General features: G+C 44.9%; 1 protein-coding gene across 2 annotated transcripts in view; it reads left to right on the forward strand.

Annotated features, from left to right (window-relative positions):
* Nucleotides 1-78: 78 nt before the first annotated feature.
* dab2ipa (DAB2 interacting protein a) overlaps nucleotides 79-22,225 on the forward strand; it is a 35,505-nt gene continuing 13,358 nt past the window's right edge. Inside the window, exons 1-8 of one of the 2 annotated variants that reach the window (XM_085181267.1) lie at nucleotides 79-319; nucleotides 5,392-5,475; nucleotides 5,766-5,884; nucleotides 7,773-8,013; nucleotides 11,708-11,775; nucleotides 12,028-12,137; nucleotides 17,692-17,836; nucleotides 20,901-21,073. In XM_085181267.1, coding sequence (XP_085037393.1) covers nucleotides 5,415-5,475; nucleotides 5,766-5,884; nucleotides 7,773-8,013; nucleotides 11,708-11,775; nucleotides 12,028-12,137; nucleotides 17,692-17,836; nucleotides 20,901-21,073 — 917 coding nt within the window. In that variant the 5' untranslated portion in view covers nucleotides 79-319; nucleotides 5,392-5,414. The remainder of the gene's footprint in view (nucleotides 320-5,391; nucleotides 5,476-5,765; nucleotides 5,885-7,772; nucleotides 8,014-11,707; nucleotides 11,776-12,027; nucleotides 12,138-17,691; nucleotides 17,837-20,900; nucleotides 21,074-22,225) is intronic. The other variant, XM_085181268.1, reaches the window with a different exon arrangement.

Here is a 22,225-nt window from a genome sequence, read left to right on the forward strand (position 1 = left end):
TGGAAACCTGGGTTTGTGAAAACCTGTGAGTGTTGCAGTCAGTCTACACCTGGCTCTAGGTCTACCTTTATGGGTCCAGATTTACAGGGACGTGGGGAGTCCTCACAGAGGCAGGTATACAGGTGTGTGTGTGTGTGTGACTAGTGCAGGTAATCTGATAATCCAGTTAAGGTGTTAAAAGGCAGAGAAACCTGCATGAGTGTTCAGGTGCATCTGTGTCGTCGTCCTGAGGGTCCCAGCACTCACACAGGTATTCAGACAGACGGGTAACGTGGCGATGTGACAGATTCACAGCAGAGGAGACCACCTGCATCTACCTGTAAGCTTCTTCACCTGTCCATACTTTGTGTTTGTGTACCTGTGTTTCTTTACGCCTGCCTGAGGTCAGACATCAGGTCCAGCTCGTGTTTTCCCTTAAATCAGGGGCCTGATTTAAAGCAGCACAGTCTAAGGGAGATCCTTTTTCTCAGGAAGGTTCCTCGCTGAGAGATCTGCATGGTGGCCATAACCAGAGCTGTTCCAGTTCTCCAAACACTACGCAAAGGAACTTCAATGCTTCCCTTAGCAGAGCATCCTTTATGAACGGGGAGAAGAAAATTCCGTCCCATAATTCATAGCAGCGGACCATCTGACCATTCATGAAAACATCAACCTAATAAACGTGGAGGAGATCGTGTAAATGTCCTTCTAACTGCATTTTCCATCTCATCCTGAGCTTTCATTAGACAGGTTTCAGTGCAACGTATAACAAAGTGCTTCAGAATGTAAAGAGCTGAACTAAACAAAGCAGGACGTATCTTTTACTCATTGCACATGCGGGAGCGGGTCAGGTAGCTCGCCTGGTCAGCAGTAATGAAAAGTTTAACGCTCTGACTCTGGAGTTGGGCAGCTTCAGGTGCTGGGTGCATCAAACGTAGCACAGAGGGGCTCTGTGCTTCCAAACGTTGGCCAATGAAGGACAGGACCAGTACATATGAAGTAATGTACCAGGAGCGCCCCCTACAGGCTGGGTCCACCTCTGGGTGCATACGCTCCAGCCGAACCCTGGATCAATGCCCCCGATGATCTTAAACGAGTGAGTCGAGCACACGTCGATATATTGTGACCTTAGAGTCCCACAGGTCATCTGTGATATGAAAGTTGTGTCTTGTTCCCATTTAGATTCGATGGCAGCTACTGAAGAACATTGTAAGTGGGAGATGAGATTGAACAAGGATGATATTATGCCCCTGGAGGTTGGACTGACCGTTAAAATATCATCTACTGCAGGGGGGCAAACCTCGAGGCACAGTTTAGGTCGCGGGCCAAACAAGATAAACATTTATTGAACACTAAAACAATGTTTTGTAAACATAAATATGAATACAGACAGGAATATAATTCCAGAATAAATAAACTTTAAATAATAAATATTTTGCTCTTTAATATTTTGTTTCCACGTTGGGTTGTGAAGCAGCTCGAAATTCTCTTTTTGTGCTTCAAAGTCACCAAAGCGCCACAAACTCAGTGCGCTCAGTTTATCAGCAAAGTGAGCATTTGGGACACTGTTGCACTGACTTGGCTCCACATGACTGCAACAGGGAAAGTGAGGCAGGCTGCACTGGTGCATTAGCGACAGCTGCACGTGAAACGCCTTCACAGCATCATACATGTCCATGAACTGACAGGTTTCCTTGATGAGCTCAGAAACTGTGTTGAGAACTTTCCCCAACTCAGCCAATGGACCTCTGTATGATGAGGAATGTCGGCAAACTCTGAATCTATTTCCCACATAAAGACTGAAACTGACGGTGATTTAAACTTTTAGCTCAGATAAAATTCACGGTCTGCGTCACGGTGATCATTACATGCTCCATGTTTAGGGCTTTACCACACAGCCTTTCCTGGTGTGTGATGCAGTGATGTTAACTCACCGGACTCACCTGCATCTTTACTCGCATCCTGCTGACTAGTCCGCTTTTTTCACCGCACAGCACCGGCACTCCATCTGTTGTAAGTCCAACAAGTTTGTCCCAGGACAGTTTCATGTCGTTACACTTTGACATACGTTTCTGCTCAGGCTCACATTTGCCAAACTCTGCGTTTTGTCTGGACACGACGTCGCACAGCTTCATCCTGCAGCTCTTCAGAGTGGTACCGGGCTCATTTGGCTCCTCTGCTACAATAAAACTTTCACAACAGCTTCACTTTGTGGTTTTGCTCTGGTGACAAACGTCTGCTGAAATGTCAGATTCTTCTTCTTCTACTTCCTGTAGTTTCTGCGTTTAGGTTTTCAGCTTATCCTGACGCTTTGTCTCGTGGTGCCGTCTTAAATTAAATTCCTTCATTGCAGCGACATCAGCTCCACTAATAAGACACACGGGTTTACCAGCATGTCTGTAAACATATATTCAGCCTCCCACCGGTGCTGAAAGGCTCTGTTTTCAGAATTAACTTGTCTCTTCGCCATTGTGAGCGGCGAGCTTCGCAATAGAGATCGACAGACCACGTGACTTTCGCACGTTGCATTGTAGGTACGAGTGGCAACAAAATCAAAACACTGCATCAAGTGCCAGCATTTCCAGCACCGCTAATCTTAATTCTGCAGTTTTAATCCCTACTTGCATTTTATTTGCCCCAAGAACAGTGATGTACAAAACCACGGTGACCACGGCAGCTCCGCACGAAGACAGACGTGACGAAGAGGAAAAAAAAGGACGAGGAACAAATCAAAGGAGTGAAAGTGTCAGACCCACACGAGCAGAGTGGAGTAAGGACGTCAGCGTGCTGCCCGACTTTCATCACGCACATATTTATTATTATATGGTCCTAAGTGTGAGTGCACAAACTCACAACATGTTTAGTAACGTCAGATCCTGCAACAAGCCCAGCTCCAGTTTACTTCGGTGATTTGGACGATTCCCTCTCACAGCTGCTGTTACAGGCCAACACATCTATTTGTCGTTTCAGGTTGTAGTGTTACACAACATTTTCAGATCTAATAGAAATAAATGAGTTTCATAATTCATTCAATTATTGTCTTTATTTATAACTGGCATCATTGTTTCGTTCTGTTAGAGAATCTTAAGAGGCAACATTGTATCAACTTTATTAGCTGCGTCGGTGAAAAACAAATCAACAATGCAACAAAACAACAACAACATTGCAAAACAACATACTGGAAAACAGTTATTCACCACTTGCTTCAGTACAACACTTGGGCACATATATGCAAACGTGGCTGTTTTGATCTCGCTCTCTCTCTTAACCAATCAAATCTCGCTGTGGTAGCAGCTTTAAACCCAGGCTGATAGAGGGCCCAGTCTGGATCACATTCCTGCATTTTGTTGGCTGGTTTTCCTACAAAACACAACAAACATTAACATGGTTTGAACAATTTCTCTTCCACGACGTAATCCGATAAAACCGATCTCTTTACTGTCGGCTTCCCGTGGCTGTCATGCGACCAACTATTGCAGTTAATAACACAACAGCTTTTTTTTGTGTTCTTTTTATCGCTGTGTAACTGTTTTCATGTGAAAGCCTGCGTGTGCTAGTAGCGCTTGCCACTCGTACCCACAATCCTTTGCGGTTTTACCCCTGAATGACGTCACATTTTCTTGGTTCAGCTAGCCTAGCATTCGGCAAGGAGGCTGCAGCGCTGCATTATGGGATCTGTAGTTTGTGTGTTATTAGCGCCTCATATCGCCGGGCCATGCATAACAATAATAATAGATCTATATAAAATGATCTCGCGGGCCGGATATAAACGTATGCCGGGCCGGATGTGGCCCGCGGGCCTCAAGTTTGACACGTGATCTACTGGATTGTCTGGAGGTTTTTGGGGAATTGTGCTGACATAGTCTGCACGTAGTGTCTGACATGTAAACAATGAAGAAACGGAGCAGCAGCAATGACAAATTTGGTGGATAATTGAGGAAAACCTGCAAATTGTCCTTCTACATATAAGAAGGACAATTTGAAAGGGCCTAAAATCATCTGCAAAAGATTTTAGACCCTTTCTGTGCCAGACATGAAAAACGCTATCTGTCATTGAAGGAACAAATAGGTGGTTTGAGGGAAAGTGGAAGGAAGGGGACAAAAACAACAAAACCCCACCCAAGGAATGAAACACAATAACATGCCACGATGTAAAGAAAACTAACACAATACCAACCACCAGTATCACCCCAGCAGGTTGCATCGAACAGCACCCCTAAGCCCCCTGCTCTCGTCCCATATTAGCTAAGTACTCCTCGTACCACCAGCTTCGTACCTGCACCGTTAACTCCTAAACTTAAAGCAGGGCCCACATTTAAAGGGGATGAAGAAGAGAAACAAAACAAAGAAAAGAGAAGGAAAACAAGGCCAAAGGAAGCAAGCAACGAACGAATTTTGCCTTAAAATGAACAGCAAAGAACACATTACAATCCTAACAGCACAGCCGTACAGTCTCAGTCAGGTCACTGCAGCGTGATCCCAACAGGGATCCACCGCCCTCTGGACAGCACTTTGTTTTCCTTGTGCAGTAGCAGGCTTCCCCCCTAGCTGCTGGGACAAAAGCTTGTGCGTGAGTTAAGTTAAGGGGCTGGTCAGAAAAGTTCGGGACGAACTGCCAGTAGTAGCCAGCCTCCAGAACCGCCTCACCTCTGTTTTTGGTCTTGGGATGTGCCGATGTGCTCAAACAGGACTTTGTGAGCGGCCGACCACCAGCTGACACCGTGCACGCCACACGGTGTCAGCACACCAGCATGCACACCACTGACACACACACCCCGAACCCGAATCCGTATCACATCAGTCTATGTGTTTTGCTCCTATATTTAACTTCCACCGGAGCTGTGGGATATTTGTGAATGTCTGTTCTTGTAACTGGAGAGTCCTCGTCACACACTGAGGATATTATGGAGCTCCACAGGGCTCAGTGCTAGGACCACTTCTGTTCATTCGGCCTCCAGTAACACTGTGAGGAACCTTGGAGTCATGTTTGACCAGGACATGTCCTTCAACGCACATATTAAACAAATATGTAAGACTGCTTTCTTCCATCTGTGCAACATCTCTAAAGTTAGAAACGTCTCAGAGTGATTGTGACATCACAGGAGGATGTGCTGTCATTGACGTACAGCAGCAGGTTCAGTTCAGTGAAAACCAGCAGAGAGATGTAGCGGCTCCATATCCCGGTGTGAGCTCAGGTTGAGATGGACTCAAACATTATTTACCGTCAGATCACCACGGTTACCGTGACACGTGCATGTACGTGGCGTCTTCTCTGAACGCTCAGAGACCAATGAACAATTTGAGGGCGGAGCCAAAGCTTTGCAGGAAGCTGTGTACCATTGACACTTCATGACTCCTGTCCACAGCTGTCAGGTACACACTGACTCTTCTGTTTCTACCTGTCTGTCTCAGGTGTGTCTCCCTGCCTCCCTCCTATGGAGCAGCTGGTGAAACACCTGTCCAGGTGTCAGCACCTGGGGTGGATGAACGTGATTGGTGAGTAAAAATAGGGAGAGTTTCACACAGCTGAGGTCACATGCACGTTACCTAGGTGCCCGTCTGAGGTCAGAGGGTGGAGCTTCATTTAACCTCCGAACAGCCACCAGGTCATGTGATGTATTTGACATCAGGTTCACCCTGAAGGGTCACCTGTGTGCAGGTGTATCGTGGTCTGTGTCCCACAGAGTTAACGAGGGCCAATTACACGCTTCCTTAGAGATCTGTCCAGTCTGAAGAAAGCAGGAAGTGCATAAACATATCATAATGCTGCTGTGATGATGTCACAGAACTGAAGAGCGCCTCCATTCATTGGCTATCCTGTGGCCGGAGGGCGGAGCCTGACATCTGGAGTAAAATGTTCTGTATCCTATCAGAATCACGCTTACTGATGCTGGACGACCTGGAGGTACACACACACACACACAGACACAGACACACACACATGCACACACAGACACACACACACAGACACACACAGACACACTTCTGTTTAGTCAACTGTGTGAAACCCACCCGGAGGATTAATAAAGTTTTATTTTATCTAATCTAATAACTTTGATCTCAGCCAAACCGATTTACTCACGAACAAACAAAACACTGAAAAAAGCCCAACAATAACATTTTAGGTTGTCTAAGTGACTTATATACAGTGTTGGGGAGTAACGGAATACATGTACCGCCGTTACGTATTTAAAATACGAAATATGAGTAACTGTATTCCGTTACAGTTACCGTTTAAAAAGGTGGTATTTAGAATACAGTTACTTTGTTGAAATAAATGGATTACACGGCGGTACTTCCCTGTTTCATATTGTGGCGGGTCAGGACTGTTTGGGTTTTGTTTGACAGCTACGTTCTGTTGTTCCAGGCAGCGTTACGGTTGCCATGGTTACAGGGTGACGCTCTCTCTCTGCGTGTTTCCTGGGTGAGAGAGGCCTTGTTGTTGTTGTTGTGCTAAGCTAATAGGCAGAATGCTACAGGTATAGCTCTAAAGAATGTAGCATCATGGGCAGTGTAGTCCGTGCTGCAGGGAGAATGGACTGCCATACACGTTATGTGTCTGTGAGCGAGGGAGGGAGAAAAAGGAAAAGTACGAGCTGTCATCGAGCAGAAACGGGAGCTGGAAGCATGTAAATATAATAATAACCACTGCAGCCAAGAAGAGAGCCTGACGAGCCCAGCTGTAAGTAAGCTATTAAGACTCGACTGTACACCGTGTTCGTGTTTTCCTCTGAAACAATAAGTTCTGTTGGAGCAGCCTTTCAACGCCTCTCTCTGTCTCTGCTAGCAAAGTTGACCCAGACAACAAAGTAAAGCTAGTTTTCAGCTACGAGCCGACACGAACCCACCGTATTAGCCAGAGGTCCCTTTACTACGGTTCGGAGCCGCGGACCTTCAGTAACAGTAATAAATCACAGCAATAGTACATTCACGTAGTTGTAAACAGCATGATAATATATTAAGTAATCCAAAGTATTCAGAATACGTTACTCTCATTGAGTAACCAGTGTTGGGAAGGTTACTTTTAAAATGTATCCCATTACAGATTACATGCCCCAAAATGTATTCTGTTACGTTACTCTCATTGAGTAACGTAACAGAATACGTTACAGAATACATTTTGGGGCATGTAATCTGTAATCTGTAATGGAATACATTTTAAAAGTAACCCTCCCAGCACTGCTTATATATCATGTTTAACCCGAGCAGCGAAAGTCCGCGGTGATCTGAAAATGATGTGCCGGGAGTTGTGCCGTTCTCGGCGGCTTCAGTGACCCTCGAGCTCCCGGCGAGCTATCGAGCTGGTGGGTAACAGACGTCTCCGAAAACGTGGAAGCACTTTTGCAAATATGCGATATCTTGATAAACTGAGCAGATATTTGATGTTTACACAGCTACTTTCTCTCCTGAAAATATGTTAAACGTTTATTTTGTGACCCAGAAAGATTAGTAAGAGTAATTTTAAAACTTAGTAGCTGCCGCCATTGTTGGAAACTGGAGTTTGGCTGGGCCGTGCTATGAATTCATCCTCAGACTAAGCAGGAAGTGGTCAGGGTCACATGATAAGCGAGTTTACAGGGAGAGTTTATCTTCAGTGCTGCAGCGGTGACTCACCTGCACACCTCTACTGTTAGACGGGGGCGGGGCCAGGGCGGGGGCTGAGCTGTAACTGACATCTTTTTATGATCCTTTATAATATTCTCATGTTTATCCAGTCAGAGGTCAGAGGTCAGGCATCGGGGTTTCATAAGAAAAACATCGGATCCTCCTCTCTCCCTTCTCTCCTCCTTCAGGTTCATCCTCTGCTCCTCACAGAGAGGGCGGAGACTTGCACTGTGTGGTTGCTTAGATACACGCTCCATGTGACCTCGGCACCTTCTCGCCCCGCCCACAAAGGTAAGGAAGATGAGACGGGTTCAAGCAGCTGCAGAGGACGGAGACAGACGAACAGACAGACAGGAGCATTGAGACACAGACAGACAGGTGGACGGACAGGTGGACAGATGATGGACGCAGACTTTGACTCTCGCGGTGGTAAGAAAAGAAGCGGCGGCGAGTGCTTGTGTGTTTTTCGTGTGAGCGCAGCCGGATTAGAGCGTCTGCTTCATCACATCATGTCACATTATTAATCTCATAATCTGTGTTACCATGGCAACATGGCAGATGACTCCTTAGGTCACCAGGAGCTCAGAGGGTGGAGAGACTGTAGGTGGATATTACTGTCCGGAGGTCAAAGGTCACAGAGACAGGTGAAAGTATGATCCGTGTCAGGTCACTGAGACGCGTCAGGTTAAATAAAGTTTATCAGCGCGGTCATAGATGATGTCACCGATTAACATTAACCTCCTAAGACCTGAACTCTTCCACGGCAGCATTTTTAATTTCTCTTTGATATTTGGGCTGATCGGGACGATCAATGTAAAAGAAACACCAGATTGATTATTTTACCCGATTTTTGTTCCTAAGAAAAGTGAGAGCCACATATGAGGACGTTCGTTGTAAACTCTGATGGAACAGTGGTAGTATAATGTCCTCGTAAGTGGACATCAGGCCCTGGTAGAGCAAAATGTTGTGTTTTGGTCTAAATAACCCAAAATGTGATGCCCACATATGTGGACGCAGGTCCTAGGAGGTTAAAGTACAAATCATTTTAAATGTGTTGTACCGGATACTTAAGTGCTTCATTATGTGGTCATGTATTGCGTAATAGGAAGAGATTATATAGTTATATATATAAACCAACTATTAATCCAATAATTAAAATTAGAAATTGAAAGGAAAAAAAAATGCTGTCAACAGAAAAAATCTAAACATTTCCAAATTTCACAGTTAAACAGCTGATTTCCAAAATAATTTTTAAATTGTGATTTGAAATCCTGATTCCTCTCCTCCTTTCCAGTTCCACTTCTCTTCCTAAATCTTTCCCAAAGCTTTTCCAGTTATGGGATTAGCTTCTGCATTCAGCCTTTCTGCAACACTTTAAGCTCTTGTAGAAAAAACCAAACTAGTCGTGCAGTGAAACGTGCAGGGTGATGCGACTGTGTCTACAGAGAGCATCTGTGGGAACGGCTCCAGGTTAGAGCCGTTGCTCCCGCACCTTGGTGCTGGTTCCAGGGGCGGGTCTAGAGAATTCCTCTTAGGGTGGCATGGAAATCAAAACATATTTCCTATAAATACAGCCTGCAGGTTTTCTTGGCTTTAGCCCGAGCATGAAGCCCAGTAAGTGGGTTGGAAAGCTGCACAGCATCTTTGAACAGAGGCGGTGGTTTACGACACCAACTGTCTGCCATCTATAATCCAGTTTTGAGTTCCCTCCCCAGACGCCTTAACGCCCACTCACATCCTGGGCCATCTGACCTCAGGAAATCACATGATAAGGTGGGGCCAGGTTTCACAATGAGCTCACCTGAAACTCTGGCTGATTGGGACCCACACCCAGTTCCACACCTTGGCTCAGGCGATTAGAGGATCATCAGGGGTCCTTTTGTCCCTCTTTGGGGGGAAACTCCCACTAGGTTTATATCTGGGACTCTCCACCATTTGACCTTAGAACTGAAGAAGCTTCTCGGATGAAGGTGAAACGTCTTCAAGTAACTTAAAGAAGTCCAGACGCTTTTCTTTGCAAGCTCCTTTGAAAACAAGTAATCATTTAGCTAACTTCTCTATTGGTCAGCGAGGACGAGCTCATAGTGCCCCCTGCTGTGCAGTTTCTGTAAGACAGGATTAATAGGAGGTGGAACGACTGTCTGTGGGTGTGGATACTCCTGACTTTCAGCTTAAACACGAACAAATTGAAAAATTGTTTTACGTTAAATTCGATCTTTAATTATTTTATTCATTAAGACAATACTAAAGTACTCTTTATTTAATAATTTTATTAAAAACCATTTATGAATCATTAATCGCATACAGGATCCAGAGAAAAGTACTAAACTCAGTTTTTGTTCTTCATGTTTACTGAGCTGTATCTTTGCTACACATGTTACCACATGCAACTACTTATATACAAACACAGTGACAAAGACATTCCCACAGAGAGAATGGCGACTACGTCACCTGCCTTCTCCCAGAGACACATGAAGAAATTTCCATCACGGTGGAATGACTGATTTATCAATACTGTTTTTATTTTTACACAAAACTATGAACTAAAAATGTTACTTAAGTCTAAACAAATAAAAGAATTAAGGAATGAATTCATAAATTAATTTTCTCGTACAGATTTAATTCCACAATTAATTATTCTGAATCAGCTTTCATCAGAAAAACTGATCAGACCATCAAACAGTTAATCGGTAACTTTGATCAACAGAACAAAGAATTTGTGCTCTGTGATTGGAGGATTTTACTCTCTGCTGAAAAAAACAAACTCACATTCAAATATATTAAAACAGATTTATGTAGAAGTTTTTAATTGGTTTCATGTTTATTTTGAACTGAATTTAAAATAACAGAACATGCAGCTGTCCACAAATAAAGAAATCAAACAAGAAAAATACTTTTTATTTATTGGTTTCTTTGTTTGAATCATTTCTGTTTTATAATTTAAATATAAACACATAAAGGTTCAGTCAAGTTGAGACACAAATGGGTACAAACAGGAAAATAAAATTAAATATTTAACTAAACAAAACTGAATCAAAGCGTATAATAAAATTAAAAAAATCAATTCTATTTACACAGCACCAAATCACAACAACAGTCGCCTCAAGGTGCTTTATATTGTACAGTAGACCCTACAGTAACACATGCAGAGAAAAACCCAACAATCATATGACCCCCTATGAGCAGCACTTTGGCGACAGTGGGAAGGAAAAACTCCCTTTTAACAGGAAGAAACCTCCGGCAGAACCAGGCTCAGGGAGGGGCGGGGCCATCTGCTGTGATTGGTTGGGGTGAGAGAAGGAAGAAACACCCAGTGCATCATGGGAATCCCCCAGCAGCCTACGTCTATTGCAGCATCACTAAGGGAGGATTCAGGGTCACCTGGTCCAGCCCTAACTATATGCTTTAGCAAAAAGGAAAGTTTGAAGCCTAATCTTGAAAGTAGAGATAGTGTCTGTCTCCTGAATCCAAACTGGAAGCTGGTTCCACAGAAGAGGGGCCTGAAAACTGAAGGCTCTGCCTCCCATTCTACTTTTAAATACTCTAGGAACAACAAGTAGGCCTGCAGAGCGAGAGCGAAGTGCTCTAATAGGGTGATATGGTACTACAAGGTCATTAAGATAAGATGGGGCTGATTATTTAAGACCTTGTATGTGAGGAGCAGGATTTTGAATTCTGGATTTAACAGGAAGCCAAAACAGGAGAAATCTGCTCTCTCTTTCTAGTCCCTGTCAGGACTCTTGCTGCAGCATTTTGGATTAGCTGAAGGCTTTTCAGGGAGTTTTTAGGACTTCCTGATAATAATGAATTACAGTCGTCCAGCCTGGAAGTAATAAATGCATGAACTAGTTTTTCAGCGTCACTCTGAGACAGGATATTTCTAACTTTAGAGATGTTGCACAACAACAAAATGAAGTTATTTTAAATGTAAAAACAATATAAATGAACTAAAGTTCAACTAAAATCACATGAAAGGTTTGATCAAACTTAATTTAATCAAACAATTTAATTTAAAAAACGATTCTCCTTCACTGCTGGTGGTTACCATGGCAACAGCAGAACGTGGCAGCTGATTGATGATAAAAACTACAAATGCTCCCATGATGCATTCTGTCTATTTCAGAGATGGGGGTGCGCAGACAGAGCATGCCCAGTGCCTCCACTACCGACACACCCACCGCCAGAGTGACGGTGAGCTGTCCCTCCCTCACACACACACACACACACACACACACACACACACACACACACTCTCGCCTGCTGAGATCAGCCTGTTGTTTCCATGGCAACAGGAGTTGAGCTGCTGTCAGCTGTAGATTAACTGATTGACCCCACCTGCTGGTGGGATTTATCTCCACACCAAACTCCATTTGAATATCTGTGAATTTAACGTCGCTCATTGATCACAGCAGCTAATACGGCTTCGCCCGATTTCTTCTTCAGGGTTTTCTGTCTCGCAGGCTGAAGCAGTCTCTGCGTCGGACTCGATCTCAGCCCAAACTGTCTCGTCACAGCAGCTTAAAGACCGGGCAGATCAATGCAGCTGACACTAGGTAACAGTCAGTTACCCAGAATTCCCCTGGGGTCTCTTACTTTGTTGTACCTGTCAGTTTAATGTCATGTGACTCTGTGTTGTGAGTAAACCTGCTATAAACGTGAAGCCCACAGATGTCTGTCAGGATCCTGGGTCTCCTGACCAGTGTTGAGTTTACAGAGTGTAGTGTCGTAGTTTGGCTTTCTTGTCTTCTGTTCAGTGTTTAGTAGCTGCCCTCTGTGCCTCCTTTATGTTGGTCTCTGTGTTTCTTAGTTGCTCTGTCTCCCCTGTCAGCTGTCTCCCCTGGTCAAGTCGCGTTTCTGTGTTGCATTTCCTGTTTTACTTTGAAGGTTTGTGTTACGTGAATGTGTTGTGTTTCGCTTGCCTTGGCTCTCGTTGTGTCTGTTTCTCCCACCTGTGCTCCCCTTCTCCCCTCGTTATTGCCCGGTGTATGTAAGCCCTGTGTTTCTCTGTGTCGGGATCATGCTGTGTGTGTCTCCCTGCGGCTTCATGTGTGTGTTTTGTTAGATTCTTCCCAGTTTAGGTTTTGTTGAGATTTCTGTTCAGCAATAAAAGCTGCTATTTTGAGTTCAAGTTTCGCCTCAGTTGAGTCTGCACTTTGGGTCTTCCTGCCTGCACATGGCCGTTCCATCACGCTGTCAGGTTATGACCACCGGAGTATTCAGCATGGTGCGGCAGCGCTCAGGTCTCTGAGTTTGTCACGATTTAATCTGAGCTGTTTTATTGCAGTAATAAACTACAGTTTGTTCCCAAGTGAAATCCTGCATGCTTTGACATGTCCTCTTGTGGAGTGCCAGTAAGGACACAGAGTACCAAATCCCCAAAACTCGATGTGCAGCACGATGAGGCTCGTATCCCGGACGAGCCCCCAAATCTGTAACTGTCCCTAACGTCACGGCTCAAAGGAACCGACGGTGAAAATTCACGATGCTGAAAGTTTTAACAATCCAACCTTATTACTAACTCACAGACACAGTCCTCTATTCTGGGTTTTATATGAGAGGATTGCATTTAATACTGCATCTGCTGCCAGTGTATCAGGTTCCCATAGACCACATGCTGGTTCCTCCTTGAGATGCTCTGCAGGTCACTGTAGTTTGTATTAAATCCCTGAAAATCTGGTCAGCTGACCTGAGATCAGCTGACTGACTCTAAGAGTATCTCATTGGTTGGGTTGTTTTGCAGTTTGCTTTGGCTCCGTCCCCACAGAGCACAGCGCTGTCATCAGTAACCACCAAAGAGCAGCTTCCTTGCAGCCGGACATGCCCACGCCATGATGCTGCCGCCATCATGTTAGATAAATGGATGCTTTAGACCATCATCTTTTCTCTCCATAATACAACTTTCTCTCAACTTCATGTGCACAAACACATCTTTAGATGCCACTGGCCTGTAGGTGTAAACAGACTGCAGAGTCCTGGCCTGACGAGGTCGCTCTTCTGTGTTGTAGCCAGAGGTTGTTTGGTTTCCCCGATGTATAAATCCTGACAATCCTCCTGCACTTAACAGCGAACACTATGTTACTCTGTTTGTGTCGGGGACCCGATCCTTGGGGTGGACCAGGTTTTGGTGCAGCGTGTTTTGGGGTTTAAAAGCCACAGAGACCCGGTGTTTAGAAAAAATGTGTCTCAGCTGCTCCGATACTCCTGACCTTCCTGACCTGGCTTATGTTTCCAACCATTTGAGTAAATCTGTCATCATGCACTCTTCTGAGCTGCTCACTGCTCTCATTGTTGTTTCTGCTCTCTGATTATTTTATTCTTGTATTATCAGCCTATGACGGCCTCCTTCACTGACACCTTTCATGTTGTGCTTCCAGTTAATGGTTACAACTCTGTTATCAGCTTCATTAGTCCTGCAGTGATGAGGGAACAGGCGTCACCTTTCAGGCAGGTGACAGTCCAGTGCCTTTGGGGATTGTGTGTAAACATGTTCCTGAAGTATTAACACCAAACTTTTATGAACGCCTGAGTTAAAGCGCGAGCGTATGCAGCAGCGTCTGAGCGGCGGCGTGTGGAGGTTGGTGTCGATATAAAACCGGGGAGAGATGCGGCGTTTGATTCCTGCCTCGATGACACCAAATGGAAAATTCCACTTTCTGCTGCAGACAGGAAGTGTGTGCGTACAGGACCAGAGAAGAAGAAGCTCAGAGCGGCTGCAATAACACGCCCGTTTAACACATCAACACGTATCGTACATGTGCGCTGCTGGGGGGGGGGGCACCCCTGACAGGCCAGCGGAGGAGACAAGGAGGATAAAAAGGAGCAGAGAGGGAGGAAGTAGGGCAGCCTCACTGCAGGGGAGGGGCAAGAGCTGACAGACGAGGGGGGTGAGTCACATAGAGACAGAGAGAGAGAGAGAGGGAGGGAGGGAGGGAGGCTGAAGCTGTGAAGCATCAGAAACAGCAAACACACACAGACAGACAGGTTCATCCACACAGCATCAGCAGCTTCTCCATCTTCCTCCTCCTCTTCCTCCTGCTCGCTGCTGAAGGAGGACATGAATCTATAGCTGTCTCCTCCTCCTCCTCCCCCTCAGCAGGATGCTCGGTGAGTGTCTTTGATCCTCTTTGTCCTCCGATCAGAAAAATGTGCTGCAGTGGATTTCTGCTTTGTGTGTGTGTGTGTGTGTGTGTGTGTGTGTGTGTGTGTGTGTGTGTGATGGGGAGGTGCATGCATGCTGCCGTCTTCCACCTGATTTGCATTTCCATGCATGATGCGTTTCTGTGTGTGTGTTAGCATGGCTGCAATCTGCACATAGCTAGCGTGCTAGGCTGTGTTCCTGTGTGTAGCACGCAGCATAGCAAGGTTACACACAGACACACACAGACATGCAGCATTAGCCATACAACCAGCTTGTTAAGACGAGATGACGAGCTAACCGAGCAACACACACGTCCTGCTGTGTGTATAAAAAGCTAAAGGGGGTCGTCATCATCATCATCATCATCATGTCATCATCAGTTCAATTCAGTTTTATTTACACAGCGCCAAATCACAACAACAGTCGCCTCAAGGTGCTTTATATTGTACAGTAGACCCTACAGTAACACATGCAGAGAAAAACCCAACAATCACATGACCCCCTATGAGCAGCAATTTGGCGACAGTGGGAAGGAAAAACTCCCTTTAAACAGGAAGAAACCTCCAACAGAACCAGGCTCAGGGAGGGGCGGGGCCATCTGCTGTGATTGGTTGGGGTGAGAGAAGGAAGACAGGATAAAGACATGCTGTGGAAGAGAGACAGAGATTAATAACAGATATGATTCAATGCAGAGAGGTCTGTTAACACATAGTGAGTGAAGCAGAAACACCCAGTGCATCATGGGAATCCCCGGCAGCCTACATCTATTGCAGCATAACTAAGGGAGGATTCAGGGTCACCTGGTCCAGCCCTAACTATATGCTTTAGCAAAAAGGAAAGTTTGAAGCCTAATCTTGAAAGTAGAGATAGTGTCTGTCTCCTGAATCCAAACTGGAAGCTGGTTCCACAGAAGAGGGGCCTGAAAACTGAAGGCTCTGCCTCCCATTCTACTTTTAAATACTCTAGGAACAACAAGTAGGCCTGCAGAGCGAGAGCGAAGTGCTCTAATAGGGTGATATGGTACTACAAGGTCATTAAGATAAGATGGGGCTGATTATTTAAGACCTTGTATGTGAGGAGCAGGATTTTGAATTCTGGATTTAACAGGAAGCCAATCATCATCATCATCATCATCATCATCATCATCATCACTGCTTAGTGTTGACCTGTCCACCTCAGACACTGACAGGTGCCTTAAACCTGCAGTCCAGCAGGGGGAGACTGCTGTGATTTGTTAGGAGAGGAAATGAGCCCAGCTGTTATTCAGGTCTCATTGGATAAAAAGTGATGGTTGTCATGGAAGCGAAGGTCCAGTCACAGTCTGAGAGGAGCAGGAAGTGGGGGGAGGGTTCAGGGGAGGTGGCGTGCAGTGGATCGGACGCTGTGATGGAAATATCGTCACACAGTTTCAGTTCAACGTACCAAATCACAGCATTGCCGTGATGTCATTCACTGGTTAGTGATGCCTCCATGTTCATGTTTCCAGAGGTGCTAATGCTAATGCTAGCAGAATCATTTAGCAAGAGTCAAATTGCACAGCCTTCATGAGGTCAGTTAGTACAGTAACCTCACAGCAGCCATATTATTGTCAAAAAGGCCACGCCCCTAACATTGCAGACTGAAACATTTGAGTTATAACAACATGCTTTCCTGTGCACGTGTTATTAAGGAGGAAGTTTGCGTATCAAGCTGTAAACATGTTTATTTCAACATGGCAGTTTGTAGGGACTGACTCACTGCTGCCTCTGCTGCATGGCAGAGGAACTGCAGGTGTGTGGACGATGTCCAAATACACCAAAACTACTGGATGGTTTGTTTGAGGTGAGAGGAGGTCTGTCCATCGGAGGGTCGGCTGCTGGTCATCGTTCGTACTTCCTGTTGTCGTGTTTACGTCTGTCAGTGATCAGACTCTGACCGTGTCCAAGCTCTGCAGCCTCTCCCTGAACTGTGACACATTTGCAGATGATAAATAAATAAATGTTGTGGAGAAGCCGAGATCAGCTTTGTTTTCTGCATCGGGGTTAATCAGGTCGGCGCGTGGTGGCTGCCTCCCTCCGTCAGAGCTGCTGTGGTTGTGTTCGGTCTGGAGGACGGGGAGCTGGGTTTCTGCTTGTTAACGGCTCCGTGGAGGAGTGAGTTATGTAACGAATGGCGTGCAGAGGTCTGCTCGCTCAGTGATGAACGTGGCCTCAGAGGCTGGCGGATCTTTCCCAGAGGTGCCCTTTGTTTTAATTCTCGGGCTTTACGAGGGCAGCTGTGCATGATTCACAGCTCAGAATAATCCTTATTCATACTCAGCCTCCATCCTTTGCCTGAACAACCCTTCCCTAAAATGCCACTTTCTTCTGAGGGGCAGCACCTCAGACCCATTTCAGAGCGTCAGGCATGAAGTCCAGGTGTGTCCATGAGGAGCATCATCTAAGGTCACTGTGCTGCCTCACGATGCAACAGGAAGCACCGAGCCCAGCATCTGTACGTGTAATCACATGTGCTGCAGCAAAGTTTGGAAGCAGATGAAATGACTCTGGCTGAATATGAATCCTGAGCTTTTATTCCATCACTCGTACATTTGTTTCTAACGCTGCATCACACTGTAACACTTCTTTTATTAAATGTAACTTTACTTTATGACACCTCAAATGTCTTGAAAAGTATCAAACCAATTGGCTTGTGCTGAACCAATCAGAGGTCCTGATTAGGTTCTCCTTGACATGTGAGCTTCAGCCCGACAGGTGTTTCTGCTCCACCTTGCTCTACAGCTCCAGGTGAACCTGATCACACTCGCTGCATCACTCGGTCTCTGTTGTCAGACCTCATGGTCATTTTTCACAGTGTACATCACCTTCTTTGTGTCCCTGGAGACGTCCTAGACTTCTCTGACAGTCCAGGTTTGGGATCCATGCCGCTGCAAACTTGATGAGTGTGTCTTCCTGTCCTGTTAGTAATCACACTGTGTTTGTTTGTTTCAGGTGTGTGATGCGTCGGCTGCGTTGCGGTAGCCAGGAGTCGTTGCTAAGCACTGGCTGTGTATCGTCTCTCGAGCTCAGGATGGACCAATCAGTGATTATTAAGCCGGTTCACTCATCCCTGCTGGGACAGGACTACTGCTTCGAGGTGACGCAAACAACACACACAAACTGCAGCACTCCCAAACCCGAGGTGTCCCAACACAATCATTCAGATACTGCTCTGTGCCTGCTTTTCACACCAGCCTATTAATCAACCAAAGACCCAGACAGACTTTTAATTCATTTGAAAGCCTGATGCTTAGCCTCGTCCACCCCAGCTGTGAAACTCAGAAACCAGTCCTACTTGTTATCATCTATCGTCCACCTGGGCCTTACACAGAGTTTCTGTCTGATTTCTCAGACTTTTTATCTGATTTAGTTCTGAGCTCAGATAAAATAATTATTGTGGGTGATTTTAACATCCATGTAGATGCTAAAAATGACAGCCTCAACATGGCATTTAATCTGTTATTAGACTCAATTGGTTTCTCTCAAAATGTAAAAGAACCCACCCACCACTTTAATCACACTCTAGATCTTGTTTTAACATATGGCATAGAAACTGAACATTTAACAGTGTTTCCTGAAAACCCTCTCCTGTCTGATCATTTCCTGCTAACGTTTACATTTACAATAATTGATTACACAGCAGTGGAGAGTAGACGTTTATCACAGTAGATGTCTTTCTGAAAGCGCTGTAACTAAGTTTAAGAATATAACCCACCCACTGTTATCATCGTCAATGCCCTGAACCAACACAGAGCAGAGCAGCTATCTGAACGCTACCCCAACAGAGGTCGATTATCTTGTTAATAATTTCACCTCCTCACTACGTACGACTCTGGATACTGTAGCTCCAGTGAAAACTAAGGTCTCTAATCAGAAGTACCTGACTTTCACAGGGTTCAGTGCTAGGACCAATTCTGTTTACATTATACATGCTTCCCTTAGGCAGCATCATTAGAAGACATAGCATACATTTACACTGCTATGCAGATGACACCCAGCTCTATCTGTCCATGAAGCCAGATAACACACACCAATGAGTTAAACTGCAGGAATGTCTTAAAGACATAAAGACCTGGATGGCCACTAACTTTCTGCTTCTTAACTCAGATCAAACTGAGGTTATTGTACTCGGCCCTGAAAAGCTTAGAAATATGGTATCTAACCAGATTCTTCCTCTGGATGGCATTACCTTGGCCTCCAGTAACACTGTGAGGAACCTTGGAGACATTTTTGACCAGGATATGTCCTTCAACGCACATATTAAACAAATATGTAAGACTGCTTTCTTCCATTTGTGCAACATCTCTAAAGTTAGAAATATCCTGTCTCAGAGTGACGCTGAAAAACTAGTTCATGCATTTATTACTTCCAGGCTGGACGACTGTAATTCATTATTATCAGGATGTCCTAAAAACTCCCTGAAAAGCCTTCAGCTAATCCAAAATGCTGCAGCAAGAGTCCTGACAGGGACTAGAAAGGGAGAGCAGATTTCTCCTGTTTTGGCTTCCTGCTAAATCCAGAATTCAAAATCCTGCTCCTCACATACAAGGTCTTAAATAATCAGGGCCCATCTTATCTTAATGACCTTGTAGTACCATATCACCCTATTAGAGCACTTCGCTCTCGCTCTGCAGGCCTACTTGTTGTTCCTAGAGTATTTAAAAGTAGAATGGGAGGCAGAGCCTTCAGTTTTCAGGCCCCTCTTCTGTGGAACCAGCTTCCAGTTTGGATTCAGGAGACAGACACTATCTCTACTTTCAAGATTAGGCTTCAAACTTTCCTTTTTGCTAAAGCATATAGTTAGGGCTGGACCAGGTGACCCTGAATCCTCCCTTAGTTATGCTGCAATAGATGTAGGCTGCCGGGGATTCCCATGATGCATTGAGTTTTTCCTTTCCATTCACCTTTCTCACTCACTATGTGTTAACAGACCTCTCTGCACTGAATCATATCTGTTATTAACCTCTGTCTCTCTTCCACAGCATGTCTTTATCCTGTCTTCCTTCTCTCACCCCAACCAATCACAGCAGATGGCCCCGCCCCTGCCTGAGCCTGGTTCTGTTGGAGGTTTCTTCCTGTTAAAAGGGAGTTTTTCCTTCCCACTGTCGCCAAAGTGCTTGCTCATAGGGGGTCATATGATTGTTGGGATTTTCTCTGTATGTATTGTTGTAGGGTCTACTGTACAATATAAAGCACCTTGAGGCGACTGTTGTTGTGATTTGGCGCTGTGTAAAAAAATAAAATGAACTGAATTGAATTGACCTGCGTTACCTCACAATTCCAGCAGAGGGCAGGGCAGAGTCCCAACTGTAAAACTGTAAAACACAAATATGACGAAGCTTCGTGATTGAGGTTTCTGATCAGCATCAGATCCATTGTTGTGTTTCACACGGATCAGTTTCCGACTTGTTTTCATTTATTTTTTACAAGTTTTCATCTTAACTTTCAAAATGTCTTTTATTTTGAAAGAATGTTTGTCAGAATAACCGCAGCCTCGTTTAACTCCTTCAAATCTACCAGAGGAAGTGACATTATTACAGAACATCTGTTCAACCAATGACTTTCATCCGATTTCCACGTCTCCTTCATCGAGCTGTAAATCCAGTTTAAAGTCTCACAGCTCCGATGTGCAGCCATCGCCTTACTGAGCGTGCTCAGTAACAAAATCATTCACTTTAGTTCAAATCTTCAAAGCAAAGTTTCTGCTTTCACCTCTCAGATTATTTTACAGAGAAATGTTTACATTGTTTAGCGATTTATTACCAAATGGTAATGTCTCTGATTGGAATGTGCTAATTTTGTATAAAACCACTAGCTTTAATCTGGCTATACCGATAACCTCGACGGTGTTATCTCTGATGAACGCCTGACTTTGTTGAGCTGCGTGCGGCCCTGAGACTCGTCTGCATTTCATCCACACGAAGAGCAAACACAGTTTCAGGAACTACAGATGTTACCTGATGGGACACGTTGAGGTCAGAGTCATCATCCGAGATGGCTCTGACTGTAACCCTCGCCATCAGGACTTGTTTTGTTAATCAGGTCACAAAAACGACCCAAAGCTTCTCTCTCAGAGGGACAGCATTTGGTTGGCAGACACAAGGGTTTCACTCAGCTGACATCGGTGCCCTCTTGTGTCTCCGTGGTTGCCTGTCTCCTAGGTAACAACCTCGACGGGAACAAAGTGTTTCTCGTGTCGCTCGGCAGCAGAAAGAGACAAATGGATGGAAAACCTGCGACGTGCTGTTCACCCCAACAAGGACAACAGCCGGCGGCTGGAGAACGTGCTGACGGTGTGGGTGGTGGAGGCCAAAGACCTGCCCGCCAAGAAACGGTAGGCGGCGCTGCACCAGCCCACCTGCTCCAAGTATCGCAGTTACATCTGTGAGCTGCAGGGTAACAGTAGAACACAAACAGTAATCCTACTATGTTTAGTGCAGGTAGTAACCAGATTACTTCTACTACATGTAGTAATCAGAGCATTTGTGCTACCGGCAGTAATTAGAGTATCGCAGACATTCCTGCAGTTTAACTAATCCGGTCGTTAAGTGATGACGTGACGAATCCTACTTCCTAAAGTAGTCTGCGTTTAATATGCTTTTGTGTTGTTAACATGTTTAATGTTTTGTATTTTCTTCTATTTAATCTCAAAAAGCTCCTAAAACAGTCAGTGATCACTGTTGACCTCCCTCGGCTTTTATTACCGCTAATCATTTATTTAAGCTCAGTTTTTAAAACCTTAGGATGTAACTACAGCCCAGCCCATGCAGCAGTATATGAATGACTAACCTCGTATTGTGGATGGATTATCTCAGTTGTTCTCCTGGCTGAAGTTTGGTCCTTTTACAGCATCCTGCCATGTGATTACATTTGTTCCTGACCACCGAGAACACTCACGTTAACTTTTATCGAGTGGGAAAAAAGTTAGCTTGTTTATGTTATGCTAACATAGCTGTGTCGCTAGCTGTCACGTAGCACATCATTATATACCAGCTAGCCAAACTTCAGTAACCCTACAAACGTCACTGCTGTTTAGTTTTCTGTCTTCATTTATGTTGGAAGTGATAACAGAGCTGTACGTTTGAATTTGTTTCCAAAACCCCGCAGTCAGGACATGCTATATTGTATTTAGATAGAAGCTAGCGAGCTAACTTCCTGCTAACTTCTAACGCCGTTAAATGTCATAAATTCCGTTTTCATGGATGCCTGGATGTTAAACTCAACTGTTACACCTGGTAGAGCAGAACGATGATCATTTTATTACAGATGAAAGACTTTAGACAGTTTTTCAACTCTCAGTAATGCCACAGTGATCGTTTGATATATGGACCTGCAGCGGAGTTTAGGCCCAGACACGGCTAGTGACGTCAGACTGAACGACCGGATAGTGTGTGGACACATAAAGTTGGGTGTCATCTGCATAGCAGTGTAAATGTATGTTACGCCTTCTAAAGGTGGACGTGGCTCGCACTGTGCTGGCGCTAGC

This window comes from Neolamprologus multifasciatus, chromosome 12 (assembly GCF_963576455.1).
Source record: "Neolamprologus multifasciatus chromosome 12, fNeoMul1.2, whole genome shotgun sequence".
Taxonomy (NCBI): domain Eukaryota; kingdom Metazoa; phylum Chordata; class Actinopteri; order Cichliformes; family Cichlidae; genus Neolamprologus; species Neolamprologus multifasciatus.